Below are 15307 nucleotides of genomic sequence, written 5' to 3' on the forward strand. Positions count from 1 at the left end.
TGCCGAAATGGAAACCGATCCGCGTGTCCACGTGTTTGTGTCATTTCCATGCCATTTGCATATGTAAACCGGCCTCGCCTATCGCTCCGCGGCTCCGCCGAATCGGCGAAGGCGATTCGTCGTGCGGGGCCAGGCGCCGCGGCGAATGGAAGAGCCGGAGCGCGCTGGCGCCGCCCCCCCTTCAGACACGTTGCTTCGGGAGAAGCAACACGGGGCTGATCACTGGCCGTGGCCGCTGCTTCCACGCACACACACGCCGCACACGTCCCGCACATCAGCTGCTCTGCTCCGACGCTCCTCGCCGGATTCACAGCCGAACAAAAGGAGGGAAGAGGACACGACCGGCCGCCGCATCCCGGGGAAGGTAGGTAGGCAGACCTCCACCTGTCTCACCGCGCCGATCCTGCCCGCATGTCTGTCTCCCTGTGGTCCGGTGAGACGCCCATACCTGCTGCCTTGGGAATCATACTGGAGGAAATCCTCAGTCGTAGTGACAGGAATATATTGACGTCCACATTCGGGGCTGATGGTTGATAAGCTATAGATTGAACGATATTATTATTATTTTACGGCTTCTGGCTTTATGCGGTCTGAACAGCGTGCTGCCAAATTTACTATGACCGATGAGGAAGTCTATTGTGTCTCCTACTCTGATAGGCGGACAGCCCCGATCACTCACTTTATCTGATATATTTTTCCTTTACTTAATGTGAACGATTACAACGTTTCCTAATCTTGGTAATACCCTGATATAATAAAGCCTTATATTGGTAGCTGATGGGCATAAGCTGTATTTAGGGACCCTACCTGCCCAGGTGTATCTCATAAGGACTGTAATGTGTCACGTCTATAACAGTATATATATATATATATATATATAATTTCTTAGCTGAAATAAAGAAGTGCATGCTTTGGACTCCTGTGTTGAGGTGTTTTTAAAGGCCATCGATCTTTGTTACAAGCCCATAGTGTCGTTTCATTACATAAGCAAATCAAATGTGTGGTGAAACAAGTCCTGGCAGCAGCTTGATGCTAAGCTTTTTTTTTTTTTTGCCAGCTACACATGTCATTTGTTTCATAAAGGACAAGTGCAGCTCTGCCTGGGACACTTCTTTATCAGCGGCGCAAGTTTGGGGGGGGGATCTGTTTGTGAACCCGCGTCACGAAGCAGCAGATTTTGATACCGGACCGCTCCGGATTAGGTGAAAGATTTCCCCTGACCGGTTTGAGTTGCACTTGCGTGTTGTTATGCGTTAGTAGCCCTGTTTTGTGTAACTGTTTGAGTCCTGGTCCGGGTACTGTGATGGTTGATGCACAAACAAATGCATGCATGCGTCTGTGTGTGTTTGTGTTTTTAGGCCTGTGTCAGATTCTGCTTCCACCCTCACCCTTCCACCACAGGATCAGAATCCTAAAAAAACAAAGAGCCAGTGAGCCTCTACCCTCGTCTAGCCCTCAAATTTCACAGGAAACCAGAAACGTACCAGACGCCGACAATCTGACCAGAAAGCCCTGCGCTGGAAAAAAAAAACGCTGCTCTCACTTCCTTTTTATCGCCAAGGAAACACGCCGAAGCCCCGGCGAGCAATTAGGCGTCCAGGGCAAAAAAACGTTTTTCTGAGTGGCTGGCAGGGGGGCTGATGTTTTATCCCGTCTCTTCTTCGCCCCTCCTAAGAGGTCAGCGCTCCGATCCAGACCCCTGCCCCCTCTAGGCGGAGGCTCACGATGTCTGGGGACGAATGTGGCAGCAGCTGGGAGGCAGAATCCAGGCGTGGTGGGCCGGCTATCAGGTTCCTCGCCGTGATCAACCTTGAGTAAAATTATCAGTATGTGCACATAAAAAAATAAATAAAACAAAGGGTATACTGTTTTAAAATCACTTTTTATTTAAAACAAAGGAGCAGCTGTTGATTTTTGATATATATATATATATATATATTTTTTTTTTTTTATATTGCGTAAATAAAGGGAGAAACAACACCATGTGAATTAAGCATCAAGTGCCTAATTGTGCCGGAAGTTGCACCTTTTTATGCCGTCTGACTCTTTCAGACGAGCACAGCTAGTAACGCTCCGGTCTGGTCTGGGCTGGCTGTTTATCGGGTCGTCTGCCTCGTAAGCGGCCTGCTGCTTTACGAACTGCCAACTGTTATAAAACTGCTTCGCCGTGATAAGGGCGACCGGCGTGGGGCTTCTTTACGCTCCGCGCAGTGTGGTTCTGGGATATGAGGTTTATACCAGACAGCTTAGCCGGTCCCTTCCTGGATATCAGGCCTTTCTTTCAGCCATCTGGTCGGCAGTGTGAAGCAGAAGGTGGGGTAAATCTCTGCGGTCTATACAACAGGTCGCTCTCGCCTTACTGCGACCGTAGGAACGCTATGGTTGAACTTATTTTTATTTTATTTTTTGCAGTTTTGAAACTGTAACTTTAAAAAAAACAACCTTGGAATGCCATGAAACCTTTCCCTGGCCCGTGCCTGATCTGGGCCCAGCCCGCCATGTGTAAAACTCAAACGGGTCGTCGCCGTCCCCGTTTTATGTTTGAACGTGCTGGGTCTGTGTTTGGTAGCTCAGGTGTTGCCTCTGCGGAAACAAACGGGTCACTGCGGCCTCACTGCCGCCGTCTGCTCTGGAGCCTCTCTGACCTTAATCGTGTCTACTTGCTTGGAGGACCTTTTTTTTTTTTTATTATTCCTGTTGTTATCCAAGCTAACCCACAGTGCTCAAACAAGGACGCTCCGGTGGTTATTTTGGCTCCGGCCTTGATTTGTTGATGTTTTAGCCGCACGTCTCGTCGCCGCCGCCGCCGCCCACGACTCTCCTCAACCTCTCCATTTCATGAAACCTTCTCTCCCGGCAGGTCAGTGATGGTCAGTGCTGGTTAGAGCCTGCAGCTGAGGATGTCTGCCACAGATTCGGACAACTCCATCGACTGGCTGGCCAGCGACACCGAGGAAAACGAGAGCGAGCCGGAGGCGGACTGCGTCGCCAAGAGGGAGGCCCCCCCGTCCGGGGGCGGCGTCGGCGAGCCGAGGGCGGGGGGCTGGAGCGAGGCCTCCGGCGGCAGGGGATCCCCCGGACCGTGTAAGTCGCAGCGCGGAGAAAAGGCGAGCGGCAAGAGGCCCCACAGCTCCGCGGGAGAGCAGTGCAAGGAGCGGCAGCTGACATCCAACACCTCGGCGAAAGATCAAGTTTTTATCAACAAGGTGAGCGGCTCTGTGACTAATGTTTGGTTCTCCCGTGAAGGTGGTTGACAGTGTCAGCAAAACCAGGACGTGCCCTATCACCCAGATCCCCCCCCCCTACTCCAACCCCTCACCGCTGCTTTTACTGTCATTTCCAGTAAGGCTGACACGCCCCCTTTAACAGCTCCTTCTGGCCTCAGGAAGCTGTGTCATTTGATAATAAAGTCCTTTTGACTTCTGTTACTCAATCTGTGTCGCAAACGTCGTTTTTAAGCACATGTTCAATCACCTGACTGTAAATCAATCTTTATTATCGTTTCCAGTGCGTGGAGCTGCAATGCTACATCCACCCGCTGTCGTCAATCTTGAATGGCCTTCGTTCGGGGAGATACAAAGAAAGTAAGTCAGTCAGTTCATTCCAGTCATTTCATACCAGTCGGCATATTTAACTTGGCTAGGTTGATCTCCTGGCTTACGCTGATCTTTACCGATCCCGATTTTTTTATTTTCTAATTACGGAGAACTATGGCACACAAAAGAGAAAAATGTGCTGCAGGCACACAGACAGTTATAATTTTTGAATACAGCGATAAAATACGTGCTGGTTGGTTGGTGTGGTTATGGATAGAAAATGTTGGGTCTCTCATATCTGGATGATTTTTTTTTAAAGAAAACAAAAAGACACCAATCAGAGCTGCTAAAAGGCAAAACTGGCCGTGTGATTGGTGCACCTATAATGGAAACATCTGGAACCTGCTTTTTTTTTTTTTTCTCTCTTCGGCCCCGGCAGTAAATTAAAGCAAAGCCTGTTTGGAACCGGACTGCATGTTGGTGAAAAAGCGGCGTTTCTCCTGTCCGGACGTTTTCTCTAGAAATACAATGGAGGGAAAAGACAACATGTAGATCTCTGTTGGGAAAAAAAAAAAACGTGTCCCTGAGATGCAAGAGTGTGATGTCTGGAACATGTATTGTTTTTGGACTCTCTAAAAAACCCACAAATATTCATGAACCCTTCTCCGTTTTGTTATGCAACAGAGTGCGTTTCGGGTGAAGGCTCGCTTGGGGGAGCGCGCTATTGCAGCAGATAAATAAAGTACTCGTCGATGTCGTTTTACCTAGCAAGAGTAAGAAACTTCGCTCTTTACACTTCTCTGCAAACTTGGCAGAAGTGAGCGGGAACATACCGTACCACGCTTTACCGGAGGAGCAGCTGCTGTTTGTGTTTTTTTTTTTTTTTTTTTTTGGGAGAGCAGCGTTACGTGTGTGCCGTTTAGGAAGATAACGGCCGTGTCCAGACAAGCTCTGAAAGCGCTTAGTTTTGGGTTCTCGGTCAGACCCGAACCTTGTGTGACCCAGCGCAGACGCAGGGGGGAGGCTGTTCCCTTCGTACAGATCCCATCTGTTGCGCAGACTCGGGGGGGGGCTGTTGTTGACGTGCCTCACGCTGCAACTTTTCTTCCTTTTCCAGGGCTCAGCAGTTTCCAGGAGAGTGTGGCTATGGACAGGATTCAAAGGATCATGGGTGTTCTGCAGAACCCCTTCATGGGGTGAGTTTGATCCACGTTCCTGCCTCGTTTATTTCTCCCTAAATACTGTACACAGTGGCAAAAGTGCGAATACCTCCTTGATTATTGCGACCACGTACATAAATATCTTTTAACTTGATTTTATGTTCTGGACCAGGGGTTTGCTGCCTTTACAATCCAAAGAACCCTCAGTCCAGCTAAATAAAACCCATCTAGAGTACATGACCTTTTGAAAAAGGGCAACCTTTAATTTTTTTATGTATATCTACTACAGGATCACCATTTTTAGGTTGTAAAATAAAGAGAAAACATGCAACCTTGGCTACAATAGGACAAATTACTTCTTTGGGATGTTATTTGTAGAAATTATGTTAAGAAAACATAGCTTGTAATATATTGGAAAGAAAAATGGATGTAAAAACATTACTGGCATTCTGTTGTATAAATTCAGCGCAATTATACCATGAACAAAAGCGAAACTTCAAAAACCTGCATTTGTTATATATTTAACAAAAAAAAAACAGTTGTTTAGTCATTTTTATCCTGAGTAATTAAGAACCATTGCTGGAAGGTTCAATGAGCCACTTGCGGCTCAGGAGAAATGTACACATCTGACAGAGCGGTGTTAAATCCATTATCGTGCAAGGAGTGTGACTGCAAACCTACTTAAACATTGCTAAGCAAGTACCCTGACAAGTCATGAATGAGGAGCATCCATCTGAGAAAAAGCCAAGAGGCCAAGAGTCACAAATCTGTCCCAGACCTGAGAGTGGCAAGGGTAGCCTTTTTTTTTTTTTTAAAGAAAGCAGTAACAAGTCCTGTTTATACTGCAAAAACAGGGCTAAAAATAAGTCAAATTTTCTTGAAATTTGTGCATTTTTCCTTGAACTGAGCAGCTAAATAAGATTATCTGCCAATGGAGTGAGTATTTTGACCCCTAAACTAAGATAATTAGATATACTGCACCTGAAATAAGATGATAGAGATGAGTTGTTCATATTTTAAGTTCAGAATATCTCATTCCATTGGCAAACCATCTTATTTACGTGCTCAAATCAAGGACAAATACATTAATTTCAAGAAAATTGTACTTATTTTTAGTTTAGTTTTTGCAGTGTAATGTTTAATCAATGATGGGGAAGATGGTGCTCTATACAGATGACCAAAATTTAATTTCTTGATCAACATGCAAAATACAATGTATGGTGGGAATTGGGGATGAAGTTAGATAAAAGGAAATTCTGGATGAAAAGTTAATAAAAGAAAAGTTAATAATCCTAAACATACACTGGATTGTGTGTGAACGACTCAGTCGAAGCCCAGACATAAATCGAGTTGCAAATCTGTTGTGAAACTTTAAAATTGCTCTTAAGTTCCCCCAGCCGATCTGACTGGGTTGGAGCGATCCTGCAAATAGGAATGGGCAAAATGTTCCCTTTCTAGACACGCAAAGCTGCTTTTACAAAGCGCCGTATGTGCCTGTACCCTCCTCCTGCATTTTGCTCTCCAATGCACGCGTCTCGTTTTTCGACAAGCTTCACCCGGCTTGAAAAACCCGCAACGCCCGAACCGCGTCTTTCTGCCAGAGTTTAAATCTGGTCGAGGACGTGGAGTAAAGCGCACCCGGCCGCACGGAAATACTGTCTGCCTTCTGAGTGGTCTCCATTATGTCCGTGACACATGGCTCACAGCGGGTCGCTGCTACCCCCCCCGCACACACATCCAGGATAAATTTCCTGCAGAAAAGGCCCGGTCGCTCTTTAGCTGGCCATCTTGTTAAAAATGCATCATGCTCCTCGGTGGGAGAGGGACGCTTGTGTCTGCTTGATTAGCTCTCCACCGGCCAGACAGCGTAATGGAGTATGATATTACCCCCCCTCCTCCTCCTCCTCCTCCCTCTAAAGGAGAAAAGTCTGGAATAACATTTTGCGTCATGAAAAATTATATCGGTACAAATAAACATATGAATATTTTTTGGGGGGGCCGTCTCAGTTTGAAAGCCTACCGGGTTTTTTTTTCCTGCCGTCTACAGAAAACAAAGGCGCGTTAATATTGAATGCACCCCTGATATTTAAGCCGTGTTTCCATCGGGTGCATCAAGGTACTGGCACAGGCTAATTGGAGACCTCTCCCAGCAGCTGCTGCCTTCATACAGGAGACAAAGAGTGGGCGTGGCCGCCTCCCTGCAGACGGCCAGGGCCGAGCCTGGAAGGTGGACTCCCCCCCCCCCCCCCCTCCCCTCCTTGCCTCCGTCTGACCGCTCCTGCTTTCCGCCCCGCGTCACCAGCTGGTCGGCCCCCGCCAGCCCCACAATCAGCCGCTATAATCGAACCGGCCTCCTTTTCAGTTCCTGAAAGGTTCTCCTTTCACATGAATTTTACATGTTTCCAAGAGGAATATTAGCAAGAAGGTCACGCTGACGTGACGTCGGTTAATCCCGTCCCTACCATCTGGTTTTGTCGGGACTCTTCTGAGCTCGCTCTGCTCCTCCTCCCACGACATCATCTAGTTTATTTCCACAATGACGCTGTTGGACACCGTTGTGGCTTTGGTGTTTATATTTAGACACAAGCAGAGCTATTACACGTCGAGCCACGTGTGAGCTCTAAACATGTGAGAAATGTACTCGAGACTTGTTTCCTCGCTCGCACGCGCGCGCTCGCTCTTCAAGGCTGCATATTTCCTGAGTATGTCTGATCAGGAGATAGCAGTTCTTCGAAGCAGTTGGAGAGATTGTTTGTGGATCAAGATTCATGCTTGATAGCAAAAGTAAACATCGTCTTTCTTTTTCTTTCTGCGTTTCTTTTCTCCAGGGAGAAATATGTTGATATCATTCTGAAAATGGAGGCGATGTTAAAGAGCTGGTTCCCTCACGTGAAACTTCCAGAACGACTCGCCACCACCCAGACAGAGGGATTTGTGCCCAGCAAAAGACTTAAGGTAAGGTTTGAAAAAAAAAAAAAAAAAGCGGGGGTAAGGAAACAAAAAAAAAAAAAAAAGCAACCCTGTTGTGTAAGAGCTCCTCAAGAAGACATTAGCCGATGCCAGGAGTGACAGCGTTGTGACGGGGGAGACAAAAATACCCATTGTTATTTAATCACAGCTCTGTGACAAGAAAAGAGGGATTTAAAGCTGTTTTTTTTTTTTTTTTTTTTTTAAACAGAGTCTCAGGTTCACTTAGAACAATGACACAAGAGCAAAGATAAAACTGGAGGAGTGTCCCTCTTGGGCTCGGCAAGCTCTCAGTACGCCTGGAAGAATCCTTTGCATTTAACCTCTGCGGATTTATTCCTGACATTAATCTAACCCACCCATAAGGAAGGAGAATAGTTGCAGGTTTTTCTTGTCACTGTAAAGATTAAGTTTTATGCCATCGTTACCACACAAGCTGCCACTGTTGTTGTTGTTGTTACCTTGGGGAAAAAAGTATTTACACCCTCTGTAAAAATGCCCTGTGTGGCACAAACGCCATCACTGCATTTCACCCTGAAACACCCCCACCCCCCCACAAGGTGGCAGTGGCAGCAGCATGCTGTGGGGATGTTTTTCTTTACCTTGGACAGGGAGGGTGGTTACAGTGGGGTGGAAGATGGAGGAGGCTAGTTACAGGACAAAATCTATCAGAAGCAGGAAGAGACTTGAGACTGGGGGGCAGAGATTCATCTTCCAGCAGAACCACGACCCAAAACATGCAGTACAGCCAGAGAGTTACACGGTAATGTAGACTCGTGTCAGAATGGGCCGGTCCAGACGAGTGTGTCGACAGAAGCTCTCAATCCAACCGGTCTGGTCTTCATCTATTTTGCCAAGAAGAGCAATGAAAATAAGTTCTTTTAAAACAATTCAGAGAAAACTGGACAGGTATGTCAGCGGCACTTTATGGGTAACATTTTGCAAAACCAATGTACGTTTTTGCTTCCATGTGAAAGTTATCGCCGCTTCTTGCACGTTCACATAGCCTCCAGTCTCAGCGTTTTCTGGAATAAGGCAGATGAGTGTTAATCCTCATAAGTCATGACACGTCTAATAGAATTAGCTACTCACCTTAATTTAAAACATCTGCAGTCACAGCAGTAATTGAAGTTATTTTTAAATTAAATTATTACAGGAAGGTTTCCCCCCCCCCCCCACATATACCAGGGGTGTCAGTAATTGCGGGTGGCAGTGAATATTTTTGCAGTTTCACTTAGACTAATAGGAGAACCCTTTTAAAGAACTTGTTCCTAGCATAATTTTCTAAATTAATTCCACAGCAAATGATTAAACAAGACGAAAAAAGATACTTTTTATACATTTGAATGTTGTGTTGCTAAAGAACTAAAAGTCTCCGTCTTCCCTCGCAGCCATCTCCGACGACGACGACGTCTGCGGCTGGGAGCTCCGTGTCTCGCGCCGATCCTCCAGCCGGCACCAAAGCCCTGAGGGTCTCGGACCTCACTCCCCCCGAAGCCTACTCCGCCAACAACCTGAAGTGGCTCCACACGTCGCCTATCTGCTCCCCCACAGCCGAGGAGGCCCAGGCCGGTCCCAGGCACCCGCTGTTGCCCAGAGACAAGGACCTCACGCAGGACAGTGCCGTCTCCTCCAGCACAGACGGCCGCGATAAGACAGACTCCGGGCCCAGGGGCCCGCCGCCGGGCAAAATCAACGCACCCTGCCTGGAACGGCTCCTTAAATCCACAGACAGCATCATCACACGCAAGGAGACGGGGGCTTTGACGGGCAGCGGCTGGTCCTAGTCCACACATGGGGGGTCGGGGTCGGGGCGTCCAGCTATGACCGCCATTCGCCCCGGCCTCGCCTTGGCCCACCCTGCTCAGAGCCAATCAGCTCGCTTCGCTCATTCCAGCCTCCAGGATAGACGGGAACGTTCAAATAAGAAAAGGGGACGTCACGGAGTCGTCTTCGGCGCGGAGCGGTGCGACGGCGGACGCGGCGTCGTCTCTTTGACGTGACGGGTGTCCACCTTCGTTTGCCCTTTTGTTGACTCAACCTCGTTTCTCTGTTTTGCGTTCTTGAGTTGGCGCGTGTGAGCGTCAAAAGGGTGAGGCGGCGCGTGCGCAGACAGCCAGAGCAAATGTCAGAACTGGACTCTTCCCACCCGGCTCACAGGTTTAAACAACGCAGGTTTCCCTGGAAGAGAAGTGTTAGGTGGTAGGAAGGATTATTCCAGATATCCATACATGGTCTACATATTGTTGTGCTGAAAATGTGGCTGAAAATGTGACGTTAACGCCCCCCCCCCCCCCCCCCCCCCCCTTCCCCGCCTCCCAATGACTCCACTCTTAGGTTTATTGATGTGACTGTTACTCATTTCTACTCTTCATTGATGAATCCTTTTTGGTACAACTGTTCTACCTCATCGAGCACCACGTCATGGTTAGTGAGTTGGAATGTGACCACTTTGCTCAGAGTCTGGACCCCCCGGCCAGGTCTGCGTTGAGCCAAACGAGGCCGTGCCGTACAAACAGAGGATGCTCTCTCTCTCTCTCTCCCTCTCTCTCTCTCTCTATGGGGGATGCTCTTGTGGCCTGACTGGTGCCATTGTAAAGAATGTCAACTGCAGATTTGTTTTTCTGAGGCTCCCAGAGGAAGGCAAACAGTGCCTGTAAAGTCAAGCTGTGCCTGTAAGCCGGTTTGATGAAGAAAAAAAAGAAAAAAAAAAGAGAAGCATTTAGAGTACCCTCACCTCTGTGGGATCAACGGAATCAGGAAATGTCACTCTCCCGCCATCTTTCCTGTATGAGTAAATTATTGCCAACTACTAGCTGTGGTGGAGTAGAACAACTACTATCATTTTATTTTGCCACAGAGCTAGACGCCGTGTTAGACCGCCTGAGAGGGACAAGGGATTTGTCTGTGTAAATCTTACTGCGAAGGTTGTCGATTTACCCTGAAAAGTGGCCTTTATAGTGTGAAATTTTATACTTTCTAAATAAACGTGGTTATATTTGTTTGATGCAAACCGCCTGAGATTATTTATATTTTTATTTTTATTTTTTTGGCCTGTGAATACAGGTAGTTGCTGTCGGTGTTTAACTCTGGGTTCTTTAAAGAAGATATATTGTTTCTGCCAGTTTGCAATTTGTCACATTTCGCTGTTCAGTTTTCCATGGCTTTAAATAATAGTTTCAAACCGTAAAACAAAGCCTCTTTTTTTACTCAAATGATTTATTATGTAGTCAGCCCCCCCACCCACCCCCCTAAAAATGGCATGCTCATTATTTGGTCAGATATGTATCTGCTCAGCCAGCCCAGGTTATGGATTTTGATCTTCTATTTTGGTTTGAAGTGAATAATTCCTACCATTCACGTTAAAGAGTGGGTTGGAAAGAATAACTCTAAATCTAGATTACTAAACAACTAATGTTAAAATTAACAATTTTTAGTTTTACAGCACATCAAAAGTTTCCAGTATCCAACTTCATAATGTCTGGCACTTTTATTAACAGGAATTTGGACCATTAACCAAATATATGCTTAATTAACAACACCATACAAAAGTATCTTTCATCTTATATTCACTTTATAAAAGTTTATTTTGCTCAGTGAGAAAGTTAACCTAGCTAGCAGTTGCTAGCTATGTTAGCAGATGCTAACCAGCTACAGGTTAGCTATGTTAACACAGCTAGCACCACCTGTGCTAGCTACTGTGCTAGCTACAAATGTAAAAAAAATACTTTTTTACATTTGAGTTGTCAAAGCTTGGAGCTGAGGAGGAAGTTACAGCTGAGTCAGGAATATTCTAGCAGCAAGTCTGGGAAAAAATTAGGTCACTGATCGATGTGATGGCCATCTACCAATACTTACAAAATTAGGAGACACTAATGTATTTCCCCTACTTTTATTAATGAAACATGATTATAGGAAAGTGTTTTAGTGTCACTGGTTGAAAGAGATACAAATACTGTAGTTTAAGTTAGCCAACTTCATTATATTTTATATGAATGCAGCCTAGACTCGGGGCCCTCTCCAACTACAGGGGTGGGGAAAATCTCACTTCCGAAGAGCAATGAGGCTTCTTGTCTTTTCCCTTAGCCAAGAAACTGGGTCACTATTTTTGACCTGTTATGTTTCACCTACCCAAGTTCTGTCCTTGCAGCGTAAGCCCAGTATTTAGGCCAAATAAGATACTGGCTGTTTATTTGAGTTGCAAATGGCAAACAATTCAACATTTCCTTTCTGATTTCTGTCAAGGATCAACTACTGGGGCACTCGAAACCTGGCACTTGGATGGACCTTGCCTTTTGAGGAAGTATTAGGATTTACTGATTCAAGCTCAGTCAATTTCGGCCGCTGTAAGTCGATCTGCTATGGGAACTGAAATCTGCTTTTTCAAGAGTGCAGTCACATTAACTAACTCTGTATCACTTCACATTCTCACAAAGCTCGTCTGCTTTCTCTTGCCTGTAGACAATCCTAGCTATTTCAGAAAACTTGATAAATATGTTGCTGGATAGGATTAATACTAAACCACACATACTGTTAATTACATGAAGTTATGTGATATAACTTTTTTCAAATGTTTTTTTTTTTAATGTGAGAAATCCCTATAAACATCTCAATAACGCTGTAGATATGGATCTTTTAGTAAACGCATTGGAAACCACTCTGTATTTTCAGATTATCAGCCCCTTTACATCCAATAAAATCCATTAACGTTTTGCCATCAGATGTCACGTCATTGGCAAATAAACAGTCTAATACAGTACATGATAAATACAGCTGTTCTGTATAGGTATTCTTTTTAATGGAAATCAGAAGTGACTAAATCATAAAGACCAATGAACAGTGCAGGTACGTCTGGGAGAAAGTTAGGTAATAAAACATCTTGAGTTTGAGACTATCATTACAAAATTAAGTTAAGTGGTATCATTATTTTTTGCAATGCAAAGGTCTCCATCTAAAACTAACTTGTAATCTAAGATGTTAAATGATTTCAAAGTGAGGTAAAAAAACAAAGTAGCTAAATAACATTATACAAAGATAGTTTTTTTTTTAGGCAGGGAAGTTCCACTGACTGAAGCTAGATAGCAAAAAGTAGTCCTACCCAATTACGAATGCTGACTATATGACAAAGGATCAGTCTGTTGACAATTATTATAAGGACATAAAAAACATACACTGTTGAATATAAATCAGAAAAATAGTTCTCTATCTCTTATCTTGGAAAACAGTTGGAAACTCAGTCTAAGCCTCCACTGTGGACTATTTGCCCTATGTCCCTTTTTTCCATTACAGCTTATTTATATAAAAGTGCTCTCTGACTCACTCCGTACAGTCACGTGTCACTTTTTCTAGTCTAAAAGAGGCTGATTGGATTGATAAACCACAGCGCATTGTTTTTAAGCGACTGTCCCAGATCCCATCAACCAGGGCAAAGCTAACGGTCCTGGCTCACGTGTACAGACGACCGACCCGGTCGTATCCGTGTCGAACCAGAGCTGGCACGGACTGTCTGGAAAAAACAGACGCTTTTTTGAGTTGCATCAACAGAAAAGGAATCTTTCTAATGGTGCTGAAAATAGAGGGTGTCAACAAAAGCATGTGCTGCACTGTAGAAAAATAAAACTGAAGAAATATTAATATAAGCAAGATTGGGAAACGGCTTAAAATGCCACACAAAATATGGTGTAGAATTTATTTGGTCTTGTGTGCTCTAAAAATATTCGTACTGCAAACTTGGGTGATTTTATTGAGAGTTAATGTGACAGACAAAATAAAAGTGCACAATTGGTGAATTGTTTTCAGTTTTTTTTATAAATATCTGAACGGTAAGGTAGTCATTGGCTTCTTTGCTTAGACTCCCTTAAATAAAATCCAGTGCTATCAATTGCCTTCGGATGTCACAGAATTTGCAACCAGCGCTCAACTGTGGGTAATCTAACCTCGGTAAGAATGCAACTGTGCTGTGAAGGCTTCAGAGGTTTGATAGAGAAGGGATCAAAGCCTTGATAATAATCAAGGCTTTGATTTTAATTGGCATTGCAACATACATTCCAGTCCTCTGCATTTAACCAATCCCTGAAGGCTGATACATGCACAAATGAGACGTGCAGAACGTTCAATTTATGCTCCATCTGCAGCATTTATGCGCCATGCAGCTTTTCCTCCAAAGTAGCACTATTCTCCTAGACTCTAGAGGGCAGCGCTGTACTCCCAGGACAAACGTACTACACACCACTACACATAGAAGTAGGGAACACAGTTGTTTCCAACATTTTATAGGCCCTCTTTCTTTCTTCCAAGAGTGATGGCGATTTCACTCCTGGAATTTTTAACATTGTTTTGATCATGGTGATTTTTATGGGCCAAATCATAAAGATGTCTATATTTTTTTATGAACCTCCACTAGAGGGAGCTCTTGCCCATCCGTCATGTTTTTTTCTGCATGGGACTGTCCATGTAGTTAGGACTTTTCCTAGGTGAACACAGCGGAAAGTTTTTGGCCGTGCTGAGAGGCATGGCAGTCAAAATGACGTAATATGGCCCAGTGGATGCGTCAGGCATAAACCAGCCTTTAGGGAGCAGTGGGCTGCGACTGTGTCGAATATTTTGGGGCAAAAATATATTTGTTTAGATGTCCAACATTGTTAGAGACATACCACAAAAAGTCTTGAAGCTGCAATCACAACAACAGCCGGTTCTACAAAACACTGACTCAGGAGGGCTGAACACAAATGCATGCCGCACTGTTCAGATTTAATTTGCTAAAAGAAATTGCCAACCTTGCAATATTTTTCTTCCACTCCACAATTACTTTGTGTTGTTCCATCGCATAAAATCCCACCAGAATATATTAAAGTTTACGGTTGTAAACCAAAAAATGGAGAAAGATGTAAGGGGTATGAACACACGTGCAAGGCAATGTAATTCACTTTTCTAAACTACCATTAATACCTGAAACATCCATAAGACAAAAAACAGTGCAACGTCAGCTACAAAAACCTGATAAGTTATTATCACTCTGCTCCTCAGCTCCTTTATTCAAGTGTGTTCAATTGCACTGCACTAGATTTTAATGTGTAACATTATCAACCAGGAAGAGAAACTGTATTGCTTTTCATTTTAAAGCTTCACCATGTTTTTTTCCCCCTTACCTTTAGAAAACTGATTGATGTCTGAGCTTCTTTTGTCTCAGCGTACGGCCAATACTACAAAGACTGATCATTACTGGAGAAGCGCAAATGAGAGAGTCTTTTGTTAAAAGCGTTCAAAAGGAGAGTGGGAGAGGGAAAAAAAAGGGTAGGAGGACAGGTTCAAGGTTCCAGGTGCAAAAGAGTAGATGGAATAATAAATACAGCCTTATTCACTCAAGCTCCTTTTCGCTAATTGGCCTTTACTTTGAGGGTAAAATGAGAACAGTATTAGCTTGAATTACAGCCAACATGGTGCTGCTTCACTCCGCTACAGTAATTTAAGGCACAATACCGTAGAAATGTGCAGACGCAGTATGTGCAAGTTCACTCTCCAAAACCAACCCAGTAATATAACTAATGGAGGGCACCGTTGTGCAGCTTTTATCCTATACAAAAGGTCTCAATTTGGCATATAATTGCATCATTTTGTGCCGCTCACTTTTTAAAAGTCCACGGC

General features: G+C 44.7%; 1 protein-coding gene across 3 annotated transcripts; it reads left to right on the forward strand.

Annotated features, from left to right (window-relative positions):
• The first annotated feature begins 203 nt into the window (after positions 1-203).
• On the forward strand, positions 204-10676 carry LOC105932359 (circadian-associated transcriptional repressor). 3 transcript variants are annotated; one of them, XM_021320966.2, is made up of 6 exons: positions 204-368; positions 2861-3206; positions 3509-3584; positions 4654-4732; positions 7525-7651; positions 9055-10676. In XM_021320966.2, exons 2-6 carry the CDS (start codon positions 2901-2903, stop codon positions 9448-9450), a joined length of 984 nt encoding a protein of 327 aa, XP_021176641.2. In that variant the 5' UTR covers positions 204-368; positions 2861-2900; the 3' UTR covers positions 9451-10676. The 3 variants fall into 3 exon arrangements, with proteins under 3 accessions (XP_021176641.2, XP_012726939.2, XP_021176642.2); XM_012871485.3 differs by having other exon boundaries at positions 204-364; XM_021320967.2 differs by lacking the exon at positions 204-368 and adding an exon at positions 1113-1202.
• Positions 10677-15307: the final 4631 nt, after the last annotated feature.

The sequence above is a fragment of the Fundulus heteroclitus genome, chromosome 2 (genome assembly GCF_011125445.2).
Source record: "Fundulus heteroclitus isolate FHET01 chromosome 2, MU-UCD_Fhet_4.1, whole genome shotgun sequence".
In the NCBI taxonomy this organism is placed as follows: Eukaryota; Metazoa; Chordata; class Actinopteri; order Cyprinodontiformes; family Fundulidae; genus Fundulus; species Fundulus heteroclitus.

Excerpts from the sequence above, each read along its gene's own strand:
- LOC105932359 (XM_021320966.2), top strand. The coding sequence starts at position 2,901 with ATGTCTGCCACAGATTCGGACAACTCCATCGACTGGCTGGCCAGCGAC. Across the intron at positions 3,207-3,508 it reads ATCAAGTTTTTATCAACAAG|TGCGTGGAGCTGCAATGCTA; the intron begins GTGAGCGGCTCT and ends TATCGTTTCCAG. Across the intron at positions 7,652-9,054 it reads TGCCCAGCAAAAGACTTAAG|CCATCTCCGACGACGACGAC; the intron begins GTAAGGTTTGAA and ends CTTCCCTCGCAG.